The 23,323-nt window shown below is 38.3% G+C and overlaps 1 protein-coding gene and 1 long non-coding RNA gene across 3 annotated transcripts in view; one reads left to right on the top strand and one right to left on the bottom strand.

Moving 5' to 3' along the window:
• Nucleotides 1-77: 77 nt before the first annotated feature.
• Nucleotides 78-23,323, bottom strand: part of LOC137281454 (uncharacterized oxidoreductase MexAM1_META1p0182-like) — a 39,991-nt gene continuing 16,745 nt past the window's right edge. Inside the window, exons 2-9 of one of the 2 annotated variants that reach the window (XM_067812689.1) lie at nt 11,797-11,927; nt 11,065-11,160; nt 3,964-4,102; nt 3,516-3,556; nt 1,792-1,861; nt 1,531-1,567; nt 715-763; nt 78-488 (exon numbers count right to left, since the gene is read on the bottom strand). In XM_067812689.1, coding sequence (XP_067668790.1) covers nt 324-488; nt 715-763; nt 1,531-1,567; nt 1,792-1,861; nt 3,516-3,556; nt 3,964-4,102; nt 11,065-11,160; nt 11,797-11,927 — 728 coding nt within the window. In that variant the 3' untranslated portion in view covers nt 78-323. The remainder of the gene's footprint in view (nt 489-714; nt 764-1,530; nt 1,568-1,791; nt 1,862-3,515; nt 3,557-3,963; nt 4,103-11,064; nt 11,161-11,796; nt 11,928-23,323) is intronic. The other variant, XM_067812690.1, reaches the window with a different exon arrangement.
• LOC137281356 (uncharacterized) lies at nt 9,182-9,886 on the top strand. The gene is made up of 3 exons (XR_010956733.1): nt 9,182-9,238; nt 9,586-9,625; nt 9,770-9,886. It is a non-coding gene; the product is annotated as an uncharacterized lncRNA (long non-coding RNA).

Below are 23,323 nucleotides of genomic sequence, written 5' to 3'. Positions count from 1 at the left end.
GAGGTAGGGCAATTGTAGCTTCCCCTCGTCCACCTCCGCTCCACTGCATAGCTAGAAACAAGAATAGATAACAGATGTTTGGAGTGCATATATGTTTATTTATCTGAAACTAGGTTTGACAATAGCTTCCAGAATGTGTTCAAATGTGTCAAATGGTACTGCATTCAGATAAGTATTTCCGATTATTTTAAACAATTATAAAAAGTAGACGTCATTTGTCACGTTCCTCTATAATCTTGGGTGAATGTGCTCGTTCCACATCTAAATGTTTTGTACACAGTCTACTAATGGTGGATCCGCATTGGCTTCAACCTCAGCCTTGTTCAGGCAAGGGCAGGGGTGGTCATTGACAACCCACCATCGGCTTTGAAACACTCTCCAGTTACAAAAGCTGCTTTGTCCGAGGCTAGAAAGACCACAATGTGACCAACTTCTTCAGGGGTGGCTGCTCGACCAATTGGCGTCGCATTTATAAGACTTTGCTGCAGCTGAAAAAAGAGACCGTGAATGATTGAGAGAAATGGTGTAGTTTCTATACTGCAATCAGTGAGTACTATATGGTCACCAGTCGTTACCCCATCCCACTTAGGAAGCCTGTGACTTAAATAATGGGAAGCAAGGTTGTGTAATGTTTTACAGCAACGTCACTCAATGGCTCATGCTGTCAACCACAGGTTTCCACACCAGAAGATTTAGTGGGTTAAAAGCACCTACCTCATCAGTCATCACTTCTGAACCTAATTGACTGGGTACATATCCGGGGCTAAAACAATGAAACAACAGCGGATACAGATATCAAAATGAACGCACCATTACATCAAATACAACACTTAATCTGAATACAACTGTCACACCGAGTCAGAATAAAAGCGACAGGAAAGAGAGTATGGAGTGATAGCAAAAAGCCAAGTATAACCGAATCAATAACAGACCCAAATGAAGAAAGATACATCTTTCCAATTGTGGATGTGATACTCATTTGCAACATTTCAAACCACTTTCTTTTACACAATGTCAGCTACATCGTCCTGTCCCTTGACATATTTGGAATAAAGATCATTTTCCAAAAAGAAACTTACAGAAAGACACGTGATCAATTGATTTGCTCAACCGATTTGCTTACGTGCAATGAAGCTACTTCTTTTACACCAGTTTCATCTTTCCTAAGTTATTTCATGTGCAATGTATATTTATGAAATGATTTACGTGGAACAGTTGTAACCCTTTGGTGTATGATGATTTTCTATTGCTGACTCCAGAAACGGGCAGTGCATAACAAATAAAAAGATATCATAGAACACATTGTGGCCGTAACTCAAGTTATTCAACCGAACTATAATACATCTACATGAAACAATCGGTACGGAGATGTGTTTTCTTTTCAGGGTGTTCTTCATTGCAGTGATAGCAAAACCAGTTGTGTGTGTGCCTATTACTCGGGTTAATGTTACCGAACTCAACCGAAATCAAACACATCTACTAAAAAGAAAAGAATTAACACTAAACATAGAATCTCCTGAGTTTACTTACTTGATTGAATTGACACGTACCCCATGGGACACCAGTTCTGTCGAAGGAAATGACCATGGTCCATGTTTTACAAAGCTTAGTAAAGTGTTTAAAGCATTAATGATAAAAGATTATGCTTCACAGACGAACATATGTATTGACGAGTAGTTCGGTTCACTGTGTTATCTTTCACTGGATTCTCCTACGACAAAATGCTCAACAGAAACTACAGCAGCCTAAAGAGTTGGCCATACTAAGTTTTGGAAGAGGTAAAAAACTAACCATGAGCAAGGTATCTTGTAAATATGTCCAGAGCCGCTTTTGACATGGTGTAAAGACCATCCTTTGGTATCTGCAGACGAGACGAGGAAAATTAGAAACTTGATCGAAGACATTTGCATAATACACGAAAATAACAGAAGCAGCGTGTTAACCTACATTAAATACATAATTATCAAATTATATTTTAAAAGGATGAATCTGATGTTGCTAAACTAGTGTGCAAAAGGAATTGACCAACCTTATTAATGATCGAAAAAACCAAAGCGAAACATACAATGCTTCTTATGTTATAATACATTTAGTGAAGGCAGCATTTGGGACATTGCACCAACTCTGTCATGTGACGGAAGTTACAACAAGGTCAATCATGGAATGTCTCAGTTATTTCAAGGCTCCCTGATGCACCCTTAGTAACGAGTGTCATCACCTCTGGCAGCAATACAAGCCGAGATTCGCCGTCTCATTGATGTCGTCAGCCAACGAATGATGTCATTCAGAATGCTATTCCACTCGTTCCTGAGAGTGTCTGCAAATTCTTGTCGGTTCGATGGTGATTCAGATGACCACACGTGTTCTATGAGTTATAAGTCAGGTGAGCGTGCTGGCCATGGAAGAACGTGGGTATTCTGGGCGTTCAAGAAGTTCCGGACAAATCGCCTGGTGTGGGAGATTTGGTAGTTGTACTGCAGAAGTATTCCCTGTTGTTGCTGGCGAAGAAATGGTATTGCCACGGGTTGAAACATGTCATCTCTCTATCTCTGAGTGTTCACGTTCTACGATTTACGTGTAGGCTGCTTCCCACAAATTCTTCCCCACCCCACCAAAACGCTCCCTAACACTAAGTCTTCTTGGACGCAGTTCGGTGCTAGTCTTTCTTCCTTGAGACGGTATACTTGCACCCGGCCATAATTATGGGACATGGTCTGTGTCGACTGTAAAAAACACTCGCTGCCAATTTCATACCTGCCAGGCCTTGCCCACAGTAACCTACGACAACAATCTTTCTGGGTCAACTCTTCGCAGAGGATGTCGAGTTCTGACACCTGCTGCACCCAGACGTCGTAGCACGGTACGTCGACTCTTGACGTCCTAGAGTCGTTTACATTGCAGTTGCAGTGATGATCCGGTTGCGCAGATGAAGAGTGAGCAGATGACTTTCTGTAGAGTCGTCACACATGGTCTGCCTCATTGTGGCCTGTTTTAGGTGCTGTCAATCTGCCTGTAACGCTGGAACACCCTGATTATGGTACCACGTGTACAGTTCAGGGCCCTTGCAATGTAGCTATCGTTGGTGCCCAGCTGCCTCATACCTTGGGTCCTCTCTCTCCCTTGTGCTGTTAGCCATGGCATAATGTCGGTGGTTTTCTGTCATCTGAAATGGCCACCTCTTCGCTACCTTTTTATACCAGTTCTCGACAAGCATTTTGCAAAATCTCCCAGATGCCGTTTTTTGCTATTCAAGTGCCCCAAAACAGCCAACATGCTGAGTTTGGGCACATGGTTAGTCAGAGTATGGGCGAATCGTTTCGTCCTAAAAGGGTTTTACTCACTTGAACAACTTTGCCAAAAATACAAAATATAAAATGTTCACTTTCCTTAGCTTTAACCAGGCACCACTAATGCTCTTACATATCATCTTAGCTTAATGCGAAAACATGACGAACTACATGTAGTTTGAAACGTTTTAGTTTCACAGACTATGAATTCGTCAGCATTACACTCACAGTCATAGTCGTGATGCAACTCGAATTATTGACCACGTTTCCTGAAACAAAAACATCTGATCAAACTAAATCCTAATGTGAATGTACAAACTTAAAATCTTCAGGACGAAAGCGGAAAGATCATGTTTTACACATTAGGATCCTGTAGACATTTTGACAATCGGTTGTCAGAATAGGTTTTAAAAAGTCATTTCTTTCAGACGGAGTATGCTTGATCACAGCCCCAAGACTCACTATATTTTCACCGAAACTGTGAACAATGATCAGTTTGTGCTGAAAGGGCCTTTCCAGGAGGTACAGCATATAGACCAACTGATTTTGGGAACAACTGGTTTTGGGTATAAATCTGTGTACAATTTCTTTCTTTCGTTTTCAAAAATAAACTGTTACTTAAAAGGATAGAAATCATAAACCACAATCACGCATTTACATTCATTTAGAGAGATACCTTTAGTTTCAATCAAATGTGGTGCAACTAACTGTGTTAGAAACAATGGTCCTTCCAAGTTTACAGCCATCGTTGTATCGTACTCTTCTTTAGTCACTGATATCAGCGGATTCATGAGTAATATCCCAGCATTGTTCACCTAAACACAGATGTATGACAGTTTATTTGTTTGTTTTCGTTTTGGATAACATGGTGCTATGTACATATGTGCGTTTCCTTATTATTCGAGTCCATAAAACCCAATGTTTGACAATATGAACAACGTCGCAAGCCGTCAGGGTATTATGACACCTTATCCATGAATTATTCACTGATCATCAAGCATTTTATGAACCATTAATGGTTGAATCGTCTGCCCGTCTCACCGAAGATGAAATACCTTGATGTGACAAGTGTATGCATTCTTATTTAAAGCTGTCGTGATTTAGTTGATTAGGTCCTCATTGCAGTGTATCTGTATTCATTCGACACATTGGCATGCTCTTGACATCAGATCTACATTAGCATCCCATGAATATTGGCGTTTAAGGTGAAGTCCATGTGACCCGTGTTTGTCCAGTGAGGCGATTTAATGGAACGGGTAAATGCATCTCACAGTATCCCTACAGCATGGATCGTTGCTTAAACAATCAACCATAGTTTATGTCGGTGTTAATCAAGCAATATGAGTCATTACATTTCAACCCTATATCTACAGTTTGATGTTATATGTTTCTTGTTATGGACGCAAACAGTTTCACAGCAAAAATGACCTGGTTTCCGCAGTGCGGAAACCTGATGGAAAGTGGACTGAAACTTAAGTTTCCACCAAGAATCCAGTGAGTTTCCGTTCTTTTACACTGAGTTTCCGCAATGACGGAAACTGTCAATTACCCACTTTCTAAGGGTTTCCGCACGGTATCCGTTACCCATGCTCCAACAAGTTTCCGTTGAGTTTCAGTTAAGTTAGAGATCCATCAGGTTTCCGCAGGGTTTCAGTCACCAAGACTCCATCAGGTTTCCGCAGAGTTTCAGTTACCAAGACTCCATCAGGTTTCCGCAGAGTTTCTGTTGCCAGAAAACTTTCCACAGCATTTCATTTACTCGGGTTCACAGGAGTCATTCAATGTATGTCATTGCATATAACATTCTTGTTACTCCTGGTTGGCAAAGACAATATAAGGAGTTTGTGTACAATCATCACGTATACATAAAGAAAAACAAAAGATACAATAAGATTCACTGCTTTATTTTCAGACAAATATGGATCAAACATATATCTAATAAATAATAAAAAGATATAGCACTAGATAACAGATCAATATTTGTCACTTATGACAAAAATATTTCTAAAAACATGCTATAACAGTTGCATCCCTTGACTCCTCCTGCACCTCCTCACGCTGACACAGAAAAACACACCCCAGTCAGTCAATGCTAAACATATAATAACACACACCATGCAATACAATACAACAATGAAATAAAATGCAATAAAGAACTTAGGTTACATTGAAAGTACAAAAAATGTATTTAAAGTAAATAAAGGTCTCTTGGAAAATAGATAAAAATTAAGATTGAATAAAATTGTATTAATTGAAATACAATCAGAATATCAAAACTATTAAAGTTTTACATTGAGAATAATTCAAATTTAATTGATCACAGATAAAATTACGTTCATGTGATCGATTAGCTATTTACTAGCCCACTTGGGCATCCTTGAGCGGATATCTCTGTCATTGTGGTTGGATGCCACATCCTGGTCTTCATGTTGGCTTTAGGTTTGGTGGTGGCGTTGAAAATTGTGGCTGAGTCCAGTGCAGACATCTTGAGTTTAGATTCCCAGGTAAAGGGGTAAGAGAGCAATGAATTGGCATCTTCTTCATCACTCACAACTGGTGAAGTCATTTCCAAGGTAAGTATAGTTGAAACCCTTTCCTTTCGTCGATCTGGCCAGTCAATAGTTTTCAGGCTTTTCATGCGCAGTGCAATTTTCTGAAAATTAAACAAAAATCAATCAACAGATAAACCATAATGCCAAGATGGATTGCAAATTATTAAAAAGGAAGTGTCGTGAAAAATTATTTACTTCATTAATCACCCCAACACAAGTTAAGCAGTTCATCACATTTAATGACATATCCTATTTTCTTATGGACACACAATCTGTTGCTCTGAAGTGACATGAAGTCACTGAAGTGTAATAACATGTTTATATATCACCATTAACTGACTTGATTCTTATGTTATGATTTATGAAATTATGATCTGAATCATGTGTTACATATCTTAAGAATGTAAAAAGCAATAATCCATATACATTTTAAATGTATATTTCCGGAACTTAGAATCTGTCACACATTGTAATGAGAAGAATTGTTACATGTTATTATTCGAATAGATATACTTACGGATTTCATTCTTTTTGTTTTTTTTGTTTTTTTTGCTGCTGTTCTGTGTGACACTTCCGGTTTCTTGTCTACTGAGATCATCACGCCTGTTCCGCCACACTCTACAAAGCGCTTCTGAAAATAAATGTTTAAAGTACTATACAGCATGTTTCACACATTTTAGTTCATCTGTTAGGCAAAGGTATTTATATATGCCATGCTGGCTTGGTTACTGAAGTTAACATCCATAAATCTGTCTTTACACTATTATTTAAATCATTAACTATTTATAATGACAGGCAGGTGAGTGAAAATTACCTTCACAAGATCCTATTGACCATCCTTGGTCGTGATATAGTCACTTGTTTCTTTGACTACTATATTCATAGAGTCCTCGTCATCGGCTTTACTGAAATAATAACAAATGTCATTTTTCTTGCACTTCATTCAATCATGCATTCAACACAATGTCTATTAAAATTAACGATCGTCAGTGAAAATTATACAACCAAGTAAACTGCAGATTTATAACTTTGAATACATATATTGTTCTGAAAGTTTACCATTTTGTAGTTAAATGATTTCAAATAACTTCCAAGAAGGCTAACCATCCTTTGTGTTATTTCGTGCAAATTCTATGTACATCCTGTTTGCCAAAGTTATGCAACCGGTAAGTGAACAACTGACATAAAGATCATGATAAAAGAAGTTTAGTTATATCACATGACATAACCTTGCAGCAATTAAGCATTGTAAAATCAAGGGGTCAGTTTGATGGCAATTTCACACAGGTGTAATGTTAAACTGATTTAGTTTACCGGCTATTCAAATCCATTTGCAAATGATACTTTCATGTATTTTTCATTTTGAGAAAACGTACGTAGGGAAGTGAATTAATGAAATATTCAAAGTGAAATTACCTAGTAACATGAGCACATACCTTCGATAGACAAGGGTGATCCTCCAGGAGCAGTCGTGTCCAGATTTTTCTCACAACAGCCTAAAAGATTAAATCAAATACGTTAAATATAACAGGTATATATATATGATTATGCTCAACACATATGTATTAAATTATTGAAAAATTACATGAAATTTTAAATGTATCCTACGCAGAGCTAACAGTTTCTTATATGAATTTAGTGTTTGCCTCAAATAGTTCAGAAACACATCTGACCCCTCTGAGCGAATTTGGGGGTAAACAATTTCATTTCACTAATGATCCAGGATTGCATTTAATAAATTACACCGAAATGTTGCCATTGTAAAAGCCCATCATTTTTATCATTCTTTAAAATATATCTGAATTGGTGAAATACATCTTGCAATACCCAGTAAACCCATGAGTGAACCACTACATATGGCGGATCTTTTTTATGCAGATCGTAATTCATCCCCCCCCCCCCCCCCCCACACACACACACACACACACACACATCTTTTGTACAAGTGTTAACCGAGTTGCAACGCTAAAATTTGCAAACTATTAACAGGAGCACTAAAATCAAAAGTCTGCCCCTTTAAACTTAAATAAATACTTGTGGTTAGTACTATGATAGTTACTTACAAATACAAGCTTGGTGTATTCTATACCATGTCGATCTATTGAAATGGAATATAAACAAACTTATTTGTCAGGCCTATTTTACTTAGATTTAACGATAACATTTAAAAATAATACGAGCGAAAATATACATTCGCGGGATAAACTTTATAATCTATCCGGATTTCTGTCATTAACGCAATATTTCTTTAAACGTTATTTACAATAAAATACCCTCGGTCTTACCTGACACCAGAGACCATATAATAGATGGTCTCTGCTGACACATCCGAGGTACTCCGAGTTGCTCGCATCCGTTCTCTGCTTTCTTCTCCAAGTCGCGAATTCTTTCGTCGAGTGCTTTTGGGGAAAGTGAGGTGGCCATGGCAAAGTTTACACGACGCAGCCATCTTATGCTTAAAGTTTTGAAAAAAAATTTGTTCCTACCCGCCAAACAAGATGGCGTCTCGCTAACACTCACGGGAAATAGACAGTTTTGTCATTGTGTTTTTCTAAATAAATCTAATGTGACCATTTGACAGTAGATTTCCTCGTTCTACAACAAAAGAGGAAGGTACACCCTGTTGTGAGTTGTTTTGTTAACAGTTAGATAGTCTCGCGTGGACGTGATCCTGTCGCCAATCGTTTATTTGTTTACATTGCCGACATCAAAGGGGAGTGTGAAAAGTGGAATTCAGCGGATTGAATGTAAGTACTCAAAGTGACAACAGTGAGCAGTTATGGTTTTAGCAGTCTTTTCATCGCATTAGCGTCACTGATTGCTTTTTCTCAGTGTCAGGCATCAATATGTAGACCTTGTGATTATTAACAGTGATTAATTGTGAAAACATGTTCACCTTACTTTAACATGCCCGAGCGTCATGAGTCCTACTGATTTAGCACTCATGGGAAACTTTATTGTGGCAAATAAGTTATTTTCTAAAATCCTGTCAGGAGAAGGTAGTATCCGGATATATTTCTGCTGGATGGACCCCCCCCCACACACACACACACGTACCATGTAAGTAATTTACGCACTGTGCTCACAACATTGTTTGTTCTTTTCAGTTATACACCCAGATCTACTATCCCTATCTACCCTTTAAGTTAACTTTACTACTATTACTAATATAATTTGGTGATGTGTCACAATTTCTTTGAAACCTTAATTCATTTGTCAATGTGAATGAAGAATGAAACACAATCCCACTGACCTTTGGCTATGATTTGTACATGCATAATTTCTGTAGACTATTCGTGGCACTTTCTGCTGCAGGGACACAGTTCTTTGTGGACATTACGACAAGTAATTGTCAAGAAAAACAGCCTAAAATCACGAGGAATACGTTTCTGAAATATGGTTGGTTTCTACAATATTTGTTTTAACATGGGTACCCAGAGATATTCCGCATATATGTCTTCGTTATATCTATTCATATAATCTGTACTCCAGAAATATTTCAACCAAGTCACATCATACATTTATTAGTTCATCAAATTATCTAGTATCTTGTGTTCTGTGTCAGTTCTGTGTATCCAGTTGTACCAGTTAATCAGTTTCATGGTTTGATATTTGGTTTATAACCATTAAAACCTTGTCCATCAGTACATGTTGCATGTGTTAGCCCTACAATGCATTGACATTATCATCACACCTCAAGCTTCATATTTCTGAAAGAATCGTTGTGTCAGTTATTTGTTTTACAGATATGGATTGTGGACCAACAAACTCGGAGAATGATGCCCGGTAAGGGAATCTCTTTTATAATAATATTATTCATATAGCTTTATAATGAAGCTGACACTATGTTAATACATACAACAAACCTTTTTGACCTCACTCAAAGTGTAACTGTACATGGATTCAAGCATAATATATTTTAAATTCCAGGAGAAATACGGCTTTTCTGTCCTCACTGCCAGACGTCTGTTTCAAGAAAAACACGTTATCTCCATCTCCGTAACAAGATGTTTGTTAGTTTGTAAAGATTTTTCGGGTGAATGACAAATGTTTCATCAGGTTAGTCATCAAAGAATTTTTAGATTTCACTAAAAATCGAGTTTGCACTGTCACTTTGCTATCCATGTTTAATATATTTAATGTATGTATCATACATGTAACTGTAATAACTGAAAGTGAGCAAATGGTAATACGTATTTAATATTTGTAATACATGTTTTCTGCATTATCATATATATTGCTGTGTTTCATTCATTGAATTGTCTCTCAGTTGAAATGATGATTCAAACTGAATGTCCTTTTCCTTTCCAGACACTGACAGTGACCAAGATATTAACAGCACATTCAAGGTTTGCGAGCTATTACCACCACAATGTGAGAGCCTGATTGATTCGGATTCAGATGTTTCGCCAGATATAAACCAGGACTCGCATACACCAACAAACATCTACAGAAGAACAAAGCACTTTGTGTACTGGCTAGCTCGTCTTCATTCAGTGTGCCTACTTCCTGAGCAATGCTTGTGTGCAGAGAATTCTGTTACTCTTCTCTGAGCGCCCCAGTTTCTTAATACAGCGAATTGTGTACTACTGCAACTGCCCTGTTGCATTAAAATGTGAGCTTTTCTAAGAAATGAAACAGTTGGATCATAATATTTCCAGCATTTGTTTTTTGTTCAAATAAATATGTAATAAATATAACAAGATAATACAACATATTTCAGCTTTCTAAACTAAGCGAACTCTCATTGTCATCATCCTTGTACAGAAACCTAGCGGAAACCTACATTACCCAAGATCCACAAGGTTTCCGCAAGACCAGAAACTTACTCACTCCAGCTATAAAGGTTTCAGTAAACTGAAACTAAATGGAAACTTCCAACTACAGTTTCACTTGACGGAAACATGACGGAAACTAAGACTTGTTAGTTTCAGTTGTGGAAACTATGCGGAAACTCTCATTGCGCGTTTCCTGAAACTGAAACCTAGCGGAAACCTACATTACCCAGTATCCATCAGGTTTCCGCAAGAACGGAAACCAAGTTATTTTTGCTGTGTTTTGATCCATTCATAACTTAAGTCGAACGTGACTGGTTGCGGATCGATTACACATAGGTGGCCCTGCAGATTTCCACTGTCAAACAATAAAAGCAACTATCGTGATTCTACAGACGGTATTTAGTCTTAGGTCCTCTAACGATTCAGCAAAAGCCAAAGTATAATCACCAGTATATCTATTTTCCCGAACTTCTTCTTGGTTGTGTCAACGAGAGTCCTTCTGAAGGCATCCTGCGTGATGTCACCCACGTTTGTGAGAACATCCTAAAATAGAAAACTGATCACCGTGATGACATAGTATTAGGACACAGTCAAGGGTTATTTTTTTAAAGCAAAGCAACTTGCCACAGCACAAGTGCCTTCAAGAAAGTAACACACTTGTCCTGACTAATTTTCCGCTTGCATTGATTTCATGACACATTGCTTGACGTTAATAGTTACTGGACATTTTATCGAAGAGTGATACATTTTGAATAACGAAAGCTCTAAATTGCTATTACATCCAAATATATTAGCTACATAATGAGCAGATATGAAAAGAATTGCAATTTATTTGCAGTTTTAAATCATAAGTGGAAATTGTCCAGTAGTCCACGGACAAGTAAGATAACAATATTTGATGGCCCGAAATGAAAACTGACTTGTCCCGATCGTCGGGCAATGGGATTTTTTAACCCCTGACAATGTAATAATCTTCAGTTTGGCTGTGAGGAAAGAAAGTTCACGACACCGTTTTGGCACTAGTTTTGAAAGAAGATTAGAAACTGTACCAGTATCGACTTGCGGACCCGGTTCGCAAACTGGACATAGCTGTCACAATCTGAAGGAAAAGAGGCGCCTTTGAAAATTGGCAATGCCTTAATGTGCATGATGGTAGTGACATTCTTGAATGATTTCTACCTGACATCCCGCCTTCTTGCAATCCTTGACCACTTCCTCCAAGTTCTTCTGTTTCCTACCAGTCAAGGACAGATTGGCTCCTTCCTTTGCAAACGCTACGGCAATTCCTGCCCCAATACCTGAACTGGCACCTGAAACAAAGATTAACGTGACATAATTTAAGCACACTAAAGGCTGAAGCTCGTTCTGGAGTGTGAGACTGTATCTATTAATGTGTCAGCATAATTCAAATATATGTTGATCTAATGCCTGTAAATTGCTCGTACAGTGTACCAGCCTGAGAAGATCTGATCACTTACCATCCTTATGTTTTGGAATGTTGCCTTTCGGCATATCTAAAATGGACCCGGTTCAACCAATCGGCTGGTCATGCCAAGCCCTGTGCATAGATTATAAATTTATGATTTGGAATTGATTTTGATTGCTTTTGGTCTTGGCCGTAATGTCTAAAACATGTTTGATGTTGAATTATGTTGTTTTGAACTTTGCCTAGAGTCTTATGCCCAGAAAGCGGTGGCTCATGGGCCAATCTGGTGGAGTAAGTATTTATAATTCTTCTACTGGAGTATATCATCCGGGTATCCTTGGTGCTGCAAGCTGGAGGCCCGCTTGCTTTAGCATCGTCCTTGTGATACTCCGTGGTGGGTGGGGAGCTCGGATGATGAAATCTACATAACTAACCATGGCTTATGAAACCCACACCAAGAAGACCAAACGTCCTTTCGAAAATGATCCCGTTGACAACCTCAGACCGTCCAAACAAATTGATTACTGGCCACGTTTCCTTTTCATTGAGACCAAAGATAACACACCTTTGAAGTTGAACCCGTTTGCTGTGTCTAAGGGTATCCAGGGCATTGCTGGCGAAGTAAAGAACATTAGAAGATTACGTTCTAGTGCGCTGTTGATTGAGTGCACCAGAAAGCAACAGTCAACAAACCTTTTGAATATCGACACTTTTGTTGGTACTCCAGTTACTGTCATGGCCCAGAAAACACTCAACACCAGTAAGGGAATAGTGCGAGATCGTGATCGATTGCTGGCAGATATGTCTGACATAGATATCGTTTCCGAGATGAGAGATCAGGGTGTACTATATGTCAAACGCTTCTCAACCAGTAAAAACAACACAACCATAAAAACCAACCATATCTGTCTCCCCTCTCTTGGCCTACTGCCTACAAAGTCACTTAAGGCAGGGTACTGTAATCTCAATGTTGATACATACATTCCGAATCGGCTGAGGTGCTTCAAGTGCCCAAAAATCGATCATGGTGTAAATACATGCAAATTGTCTGTTGTGTGTGCTCATTGTAGTGAAAAAGCACACACAACAGAAGATTGTAACAGCCATGTTAAAAAGTGAACAAACTGCCTAGGGGTGATCTTTCTCTAAAGAATGTCCTGTGTAGAAACAACAAATGGCCATTAATACAACAGAGTTTGCATCTGCAAAACTGATGTTTTGTGTAAAGAAAATGGTCCAGAGCTCAGTACAAACAGAAAGCTATGCTTCCGTTGCCAGACCAAACCCAGAAGCAGCATCCACAATAATCAAATTATCTGCAAGCTGTCAGACAAACTTGACTTGGGTGAACACGGATTCCTCTCAAAATTTGTTACCTGCCATATCTACTGAAACTGCAGAATCACTTCCTGGTACATCTCAGATTCAATCAGCAACATCCCCTGATCATGACATATCTTCTCAGTCATCAACAAGGTCTCAACCCAGTAAAACAAAAACTAAAAACCCAGATTCTTTGAAGAAGCTAAGCTGCAGAGCCCCAAAAGTTTCAAAGAATAAAATCCAAATTTTCAACAAATATGGATCACTCGAAGACATGGGCGTGTCTGAAAACGTCAGCTCTAGGGCACATAGCCTGTCGCCCACCAAAAAAGTGCGGGGTAGATCCCCAATAAATCCTCCCAAAAGATAGGTTATCAGAATATTATTATTCAGTGAAATTGCAGAGGACTAAGGCCTAATTCTAATGAATTGCAGCTTTTAATCCAGGATCTTACACCGTCAGCAATCTGTCTACAGGAAACATATTTAAAACACACTGATACTCTTGACCTCCATTATTTCAATGCATACCATTATTTTTCACCTTCAGGTGATAGGAAACGTGAAGGATCATCAATCTTGGTAGGGCAAAATGTTATACATAGTTCAATAGCGTTTAAAACAAATCTCCAAGCTGTAGGTGTGCGACTTACATTACAAGTTGCATTTACGCTTTGTTCATTGTATATTCCACCTTCATCCACTGTCCAGTTAACTGATCTACAAACTCTTTACAATGAACTTCCTAAGCCCTGTATAACCATGGGCGATTTAAATGGCCACAACCCACTCTGGGGTGGTACTACTACGAACACCAAAGGTAAATTAATTGAACATTTCCCTACAGTACTAAAACCTGTGAACCCATCTGGTGTACCATTTCAAAAAGGCCAACTGGACTCTATATGAATCTCTCTGTACTGGCAAACTTAACCCCGAACGTTTTATTACTGCTCCTGATGCTATTAAATGATTTTCAGATGTACTCATTGACATTGCTGACGAGTGTATCCCAAAGTCTTCTGCAGTTCCACACATAAGAAAACCATGGTTCAATGATGAATGCAAACAAGCTAATAAGGCAAGGAAAAAAGCAGAACATTATTTCCGTCGCTATCCTATGGTGCATAATTTAAATCAATTTTAAATTTTAAACGCTAAAGCACGGCGTACTTTTAAACAGAACAAATGCCAATCTTGGAAAAATTATGTATATAAAATAAATTCTCGGACACCCATGTCCAAAGTTTGGAACATGGTCCAGAAAATTAAAGGTAAAGGTACTAAATCTACTATCCATCATCTTAAACATGGAGATCAATTACTTACTGATAAATCAGATATTGCTAATAAACTGGGCGAAACTCTGGCTAAACATTCTTCCTCTTCTAATTATATACCTAAATTTCAGCAGTATCAAAAGCAACAAGAAAAGAAAACTATTAATTTCAACTCTGATAATGGGGAAGACTATAATGAAACGTTTTCTGTTCATGAACTCCATACTGCTCTTGATCAAGCTCATGACACTGCTACAGGAGCTGATAACATACATTATCAACTCCTGAAGCATTTACCAGAATCCTGTTTAGAGACGCTCTTATCAAATTTTGATGATATTTGGACTTCCGGGAAATTTCCTTCTTCATGGCGTGATGCCATAGTAGTACGAATACCTAATCATACGGATCCGTCCAATTATCGTCCGATTTCACTAACTAGCTGTGTTTGCAAGACCATGGAACGCATGATAAATAATCGACTTGTTTGGTACCTGGAAACTAATAACCTCATAACAGATATACAATGTGGTTTCCGTAAAAATAGAAGCACTGTCGATCACTTAGTGCGTTTAGAATCATTTGTTAAAAACGCACTAATTCATACACAATATGCTGTGTCTATCTTTTTTGATCTCGAAAAAGCATATGACACAACCTGGAAATATGGCATTTTGAGAGATTTACATGATTTCGGTTTGCGAGGTCGTTTGCCTGAATTCATAGCAAACATTTTAAACAACAGACAATTTCAAGTCCGCGTGGGTTCTACCCTGTCTGATCATTACAATCAGGATCAGGCAGTTCCACAAGGCAGTATTTTGTCAGTCACACTTTTTAGTATCAAGATAAATAGTTTGTAAACAATTCAATTCATCGTTATTTGTGGATGATTTTAATATTTCTTGTCGTGGTAAAAATATGCATACTATTGAACGGCAACTGCAGCTGTGCTTAAATAAAATAAATAAAGGCTTTAAATTTTCTAAATCCAAAACTAATTGTATACACTTTTGTAGAAAATATAAACCGCATAAAGATCTTCAACTGTTTCTAAATGGATCTCCCATAAAAGTTGTCAAGGAGGCCAAGTTCTTGGGAATAATTTTTGACTCGCATTTACCACATTACCACATATCAAATCCCTCAAAACTAAATGCCTGAAGGCACTTGACTTGTTGAAAGTCGTTTCAAATTCTAAGTGGGGAGGGGATCAAGCTACCCTCCTGCAGCTCTATCGATCACTGATCCGGTCAAAACTTGATTATGGTTCCATTGTATATGGTGGAGCCTGTAAAAGCAACCTGAAACTTTTAGATTCTGTTCACCACCAAGGTCTAAGACTTTGTCTTGGCTCATTTCGAACTTCACCTGTTGACAGCCTGTACGTTGAGGCTGATGAGCCATCTCTTGAGCAGCGACGTGTAAAACTAGCTTTACAGTATGTAACAAAATTATATTCCAGTGAGTCAAACCCTGCATATAACTGTGTGTTCAGTTCTCTGTATGAGGATGTATGCAAAAAGAAATCTTCTCTTGTTCCGCCTCTTGGTTTAAGAATTAAACCATTTCTTTCTTCAGCCGGCATTGAGCTGGAATATATAGCTCCTTCCCGTCTTCTTTCTTCTCCGCCTTGGCAATTGGTTCGACCACAGGTTGACCTAACATTGACTACATTTAAAAAATCAGAAACGAATGAGTTACAGTATAAACAAGAATATAATCAATTGAAACATAAATATAACAACTATAAATCCTTACTTATTTACAGATGGGTCCAAGGACGGTGGCGCAGTTGCTTGTGCTACTGTCATTGGATCCAGAACAATATCTTCTAGATTACCAGATAACAGTTCTATTTTTACAGCAGAAGCTAACGCCATATTAACAGCTCTTAAATATATTCAAAGGCACCCTAAACGTAAACAATATATAATCTATTCAGACTCTCTTTCTTGTCTTCAGGCGATTAAAGATTTATCATGTAAACATCCACTTTTAATTGACATTATTGAATTGTATAATAATCTTGCTACTGGCCAGTGCGACATCGTCTTCTGTTGGTTACCCAGCCATGTAGGCATTTCAGGGAACACAATGGCCGATTTTGCTGCCTAGGCAGCACTCAACAAATCTGTGACGCCACTTCTTATTCCATACTCAGATTACAAAGCGATCATTAGAACTGATATACGTGATCTGATGCAAAAGAAGTGGGAGACCCAAGTAGGTATAAATAAATTACATGAAATAAAACCGTATATTGGTTACACCTACTTGGGCTGTCAGTACGGATTTGAAGAGGTCATTATGCGACGATGTCGTATTGGTCACACTAGATATACGCATAAATACCTTTTGAAAGGTGAGGATCCTCCATTTTGCATCCCTTGTGATGAAAGAATCACGGTCAAGCATGTCTTGCTTGACTGCGTGAAATATTCCATCACAAGGGATACCTATTTTAAATCACGTAGTATGAAGGACCTTTTTACTAATATCAGTTCTCATTTAATTATTGGATTTTTAAATGAATTAGATTTATTAAATGAATTGTAAATAGATAATCTTTTATTATCGGAAGTTTAAATTGGTAACTGTGCTTGTTAGTGGCTGTATCCTCAAAGGGGGTTGAAGTACTGTAAAACTATTGTCCTCCTGAGAGGGTACGTAAGTCCACAAACATTCAAAGTAATTTCACACTTTCCATGTTTTTAATCGTAGAATAAGTGTCTTTTTACTGAATGGCTAGATTTCCCGAGTTGCTGACGGCTGAGGGGATGATGTAAAGTGTACTGTAAGTCCCCATGGTCCCTAGTATGGTGATCTACCTTCAGTTGTTAGCAATCTATAGCCCATTTTTATCTTGTATTGTCCTCTATAGATAAATTGTTTTAGGTATAGTTACTAGTTTTATATTCTACTCTTTGATATTCTAGGCACCCGTGGCGAGCCACCTCCTCGTGGTGGGTGCTGGGTAACGCCAAGAGCTCGCCGACACCCCCGTAGTGGACCCGGGGGGATATTTGGTCCACCAACCCGTTTGCCGTGGGTTGCGGCCCTGTGTCGGCGGAGGAGGGGATCCTGGTGGTTGAGGGCAATAGGGGCCTGCAATCGTGTTCCTGTTGCTCAATACACCACTTTGGCCCTGACTTCGCCTAGACGGGTGGTCGAATGGGCCCGGTTCGACCAATCGGCTGGTCATGCCAAGCCCTGTGCGTGGATTATTTATGTAATTGCACAGATTTGATGTACTGTTTCAATTTTGGCCTTGGCTTTTTCATTCATATATAACTTTTAGATTTGAAAACTGACGTTATGAACTTTGCTTAGAGTCTTATGCCCAGAAGGCGGTGGCTCATGGGCCAATCTGGTGGATCGATTAATTTTGAATTAGTCTTCTGCTGGAGTATACCATTCCAGTATCCTTGGTGCTGCCAGTCGGAGAGCCACTGGTATATAGCATTGTCCATGTTATACTCGGTGGAGGGTGGGGAGCTGGGATGGTGAACTTTGTATTATTAACCATGGCTCAACCAAAAAAACACAAACGAGCACTAGATGAGTGTTTGTCCTCGGACGAGGACAGTGCTACAAACAGATTACCGGATACATGGAGCAGATTTTTGGTTGTATCTTCTGCTGACGGTGAACCTCTAAAACTCAATCCATTTGCCACATCAAAAGCAATTTATGGACTTGTTGGGGATGCCCAAGGTGTTACAAAAATTAGATCTGGGTTTCTCCTCATAGAGTGTAAAACAGCGAAACAATCAGCTACCCTCATAGGTACAAAACAGCTTGCTAATACTGCAGTATCTGTTTCACCCCATAAGTCTTTGAACAGCAGCAAAGGCATCTTGAGAGGCAGGGACCGGTGGCTTGCCCACATGAGTGAAACAGAAATCGCCACTGAGCTACAAAATCAAGGAGTCACTCATGTCAAACGATTCACTTTTAAGAAAAATGGAGAAACTTTCAATACAAATACTTATTTGATTTCTTTTTCACAACCGAAACATCCAAAGTATATCAAAGCTGGATATTGTAATATCGAAGTGGAGCAATATATTCCAAATCCACTTCGTTGTTACAAGTGTCAAAAGTTTGGTCACGGTGCCCAATCTTGCAGGAATCGTGCAACATGCTACAGATGTGGTAAAGAAGATCATGAAGGTTCTGACTGTTTGTCTTCTCCAAAATGTGTTAATTGTCTGGGAGACCATATGTCTTCATCAAAGTCATGTGAAATCTGGAAACGTGAATATGAAATTATCAAAATCAAAACTCAAAAGAATGTCACCTATCATGAGGCAAAACGTTTAGTAAATGCAGCCTCGCCCCAGTCATCAAGTATAACATACTCTGCTGTCGTTGCTCGCCCTCATGTTAAATCTGTGCTGTCTGTTTCATGTCAGACAGATATCACCTGGGTCAAAGCTGACAAACAAACTTTAAGCACAACAGATTCTGATGGTGATAAGAATCATGCAACATCAGCTTGCCAGACTGAATCACAAACAATATCTCCTGCAGTGAAAAATCCTTGTCATAAAGTAGATTATAGACAAAAATCTGATCGAGTACAAAAGGGATCACGTGATCATGTACAAGTCTATAACAAGTTTCAACTTTTAGAAGACATGGACGTCTCTCCTCATCCCCGTGCGCGAAATAGAAGCAGTTCGCCTCGGAAGGGGAAAAGTCGGTCCCCAGTACTACCACCTGCTATTAAATGAACAGTAATTCCTTAATCCAATGGAATTGCAGAGGACTTAGGACCAATTTTAATGAAGTACAACTACTAGCACAGGATTATAAACCATCAGCATTTAGTTTTCAAGAAACATACTTGAAACAAACTGATAAATTCGAATTGCGTAAATACCATTCTTATCATTCTTTTTCACCCCCTGGTGACAAAGCCACTGGTGGATCTTCCATATTGGTGAGACATGGTACTATTCATAGCCCTGTTCCACTTAAAACCAATCTTCAGGCTGTTGCTGTTCGTCTTACTTTACATATAACTCTTACTCTTTGTTCCTTCTATATCTCCCCTTCTTCCATTCTCCATCAGAATGATCTTCAAGATTTGTATGACCAATTACCAAAACCCTGTATCATAATGGGTGATCTCAATGGTCATAACCCATTATGGGGAAGTCCTGATACCAACAGTAAAGGGAAAGTTCTTGAAGAATTTATATCTGATAATAATTTATGTATATTCAATGATGGCTCTGACACATATTTGCATCCTGCAACGGGAACATATTCGTCTTTAGACCTGTCACTCACTGATTCAAACGTTTATAATGAGTTTGAATGGTCAGTCCATAATGATCTTTGTGGTAGTGACCATTTTCCTACAGTACTTACAGCAATTAACCCTTCCGATGATCCGCCTGTAACAAGATGGAATTTTTCAAAGGCTAATTGGCCATTATTTCAGGCCACCTGCCTTATGGAACTTAAACCAGACCTTTTCATGGATGTCCCTGATCCAATTAAAATGTTCTCTGACAAACTAAAACATATAGCTGATGAAACTATTCCTAAGTCCTCTGTAAATCCGCACATCCGTAAACCATGTTTTAATGATGAATGCAAACAGGCTAGGAAGAAAAGGAAGAAAGCAGAGAAATATTTTCGTCTTCATCCCACTGTTCATAACTTAAATAATGTAAAAATCAGTTACGCTAAAGCTCGACGAACGTTTAAACACATTAAACGTCATACTTGGAAAAATTACGTTTCCAAAATAAATTCCCGTACTCCTATGTCAAGGGTATGGAATATGATCCAAAAAATTAAAGGCAAGGGTTTCAAATCCAGCAGTATTCAGCATCTCAAAAATGATAATAACATACTAACTGAAAAATCTGATATTGCAAACAAGTTGGGTGAAACTTTGGCTAAACATTCATCCTCCTCAAATTATCATCCAAAATTCCAGACTTTTCAAATACACCAAGAGAAGAAACCAGTAAATTTTAAATCTGATAATGGTGAAGATTATAATGAGGTATTTTCATTACATGAACTTCATACTGCGCTATCACAGGCTCACGATACTGCAACAGGGCCTGATGATATCCATTACCAACTCTTAAAACACTTGCCTGGATCATGTCTCGAAACGTTACTTGGCATTTTTGACCATATTTGGATAACACAACATTTTCCCCCTTCATGGCGAAAAGCCATAGTTGTTCCTATTCCAAAGCCTGGGAGGGATCATACAGATCCATCAAATTACCGACCTATTTCCTTAACTAGCTGTGTTTGCAAAACCATGGAGCGAATGGTAAATAATCGCTTAGTTTGGTTTTTGGAAACCAACAGTCTGATTACTGATATACAATGTGGTTTTCGGAAAAACCGAAGCACAATTGACCACTTGGTTCGTTTGGAATCATTTGTAAAAAATTCTTTCATTAAAAAACAACATGCAGTATCAATCTTTTTTGATCTCGAAAAAGCATATGATACTACTTGGAAGCATGGTATTTTGAAAGATTTACATTCTTTTGGGTTGAGAGGTCGCTTGCCTCAGTTTATATCCAATTTCTTAAATGACAGACAGTTTCAAGTACGTGTGGGAACAACCCTCTCAGACTACTTTCATCAAGATCAGGGTGTTCCACAAGGCAGTATTTTATCTGTGACTTTATTTAGTATTAAAATCAATAGTCTTTCTAAGGTTTTAAGTGATTCAGTAGATGGATCACTATTTGTGGATGATTTTAATGTTTCTTGTAGAGGTAGAAATATGCATACAGTAGAAAGGCAATTACAAATTTGTCTCAATAAAATTGAAAAATGGTCTCTTGAAAACGGGTTTAAATTTTCGATAACAAAAACTAATTGTTTGCATTTCTGCAGAAAGTATAAACCGCATAAAGATCCAGAATTATTTTTAAATGGCACCCCCATCAAAGTAGTAAAGGAGGCCAGGTTCTTGGGTCTTATTTTCGACTCACATCTAACTTTTCTACCCCACATTAAATCCCTTAAAACTAAATGCCTGAAGGCACTTGATCTGTTAAAAGTTGTTTCCAATTCAAAGTGGGGAGGAGACCAAACTACCCTACTCCACTTATACAGATCTCTCATCCGTTCGAAACTTGATTACGGCTCCATCGTTTATGGTGGAGCCTGTAAAAGCAACCTCAAAATACTTGATTCTATCCACCATCAAGGTCTAAGACTATGTCTTGGGTCATTTAGAACTTCTCCTATTGACAGTCTTTACGTCGAAGCCGATGAGCCATCTCTTACTCAACGACGTATAAAACTCTCCTTACAGTATATAACAAAACTGTATTCTAATGAGGCCAACCCTGCGTTTAACTGTGTTTTTAATCCTCTTTATGTGGATTTATACAATAAAAAGACTTCTCTTGTTCCGCCTCTGGGACTTAGAGTAAAACCTTTTCTGTCTGCTTGCGGCATTGAGCTAGAAAATATATCTCCTTCCCGTCTACTTTCGTCTCCACCTTGGCAGTTAGTTAGACCCGAAGTTGACCTAACACTGACGAGGTTTAAAAAATCAGAAACAAATGAATTACAATATAAACAAGAATATAATCAATTAAAAAGTAACTATAATACATACAAATCTTTATTTACAGATGGGTCCAAGGATGGTGGCGCAGTGGCTTGTGCCACTGTCATTGGATCCAGAACAATATCTTTCAGATTACCAGATAATAGTTCTATTTTCACAGCAGAAGCAAACGCCATATTAACGGCTTTTAAATATATTGAAAGACATCCTACACATAAACAGTATATTATCTATTCCGATTCTCTTTCTTGCCTCCAGGCAATTAAAAACCTCTCATGTAAACATCCACTTGTAATTGAAATTATTGAATTGCATAATGATCTTGCCACTGGCCAATACGACATCGTCTTTTGTTGGTTACCCAGCCACGTAGGCATTTCCGGGAACACAATGGCTGATCTTGCTGCCAAGGCAGCTCTCAACAAATCTGTGACACCACTTCTTATTCCATACTCTGATTATAAAGCTACAATTAGATCGTATATCCGAGATCTGATGCTAAAGAGGTGGGACACCCAAATGGGTGTAAATAAATTACATGCAATAAAACCTTATATTGGTTATACCCACTTGGGTTGTCAGTCTAGATTTGAGGAGGTCATTATGAGGCGATGTCGTATTGGCCATACGAGATATACTCATGAATACCTTTTGAAAGGTGAGGATCCTCCATTCTGCATCCCTTGTGATGAAAGAATCACAGTCAAGCAGATCTTCCTTGACTGTGTTGAGTATTCCATCACAAGGGATCAGTATTTTAATTCACAAACTATGAAGGATCTTTTTAGCAATATTAGCCCCCATTTAATAATTGCGTTTTTAAAGGAATTAGATTTGTTAATTGAACTGTAAATAGATAAATATTTTAAAATTGGAAGATTAAATTAGAAACTCAAATCGTTCGTGGCTGTACCCTCAAAGGGGGTTGAAGTACCGTAAAACAATTGTCCTCCTGAGAGGGTACATAAGTCCAAAAACATTTGAAGTAAATTTCAGTTTTCCATCTTTTTAATCGTAGAATAAGTGTGTTTTTAGTTTATGGCTAGATTTGTCTACAATTGCTAACAGCTGAGGGGATGATGTAAATCCAACTAGGGTCCATGC

This window comes from Haliotis asinina, chromosome 4 (assembly GCF_037392515.1).
Source record: "Haliotis asinina isolate JCU_RB_2024 chromosome 4, JCU_Hal_asi_v2, whole genome shotgun sequence".
NCBI classification, from domain to species: Eukaryota; Metazoa; Mollusca; class Gastropoda; order Lepetellida; family Haliotidae; genus Haliotis; species Haliotis asinina.
Note: the sequence above shows the minus strand (reverse complement) of the source record. Positions and strands in the feature narration are given on the sequence as shown.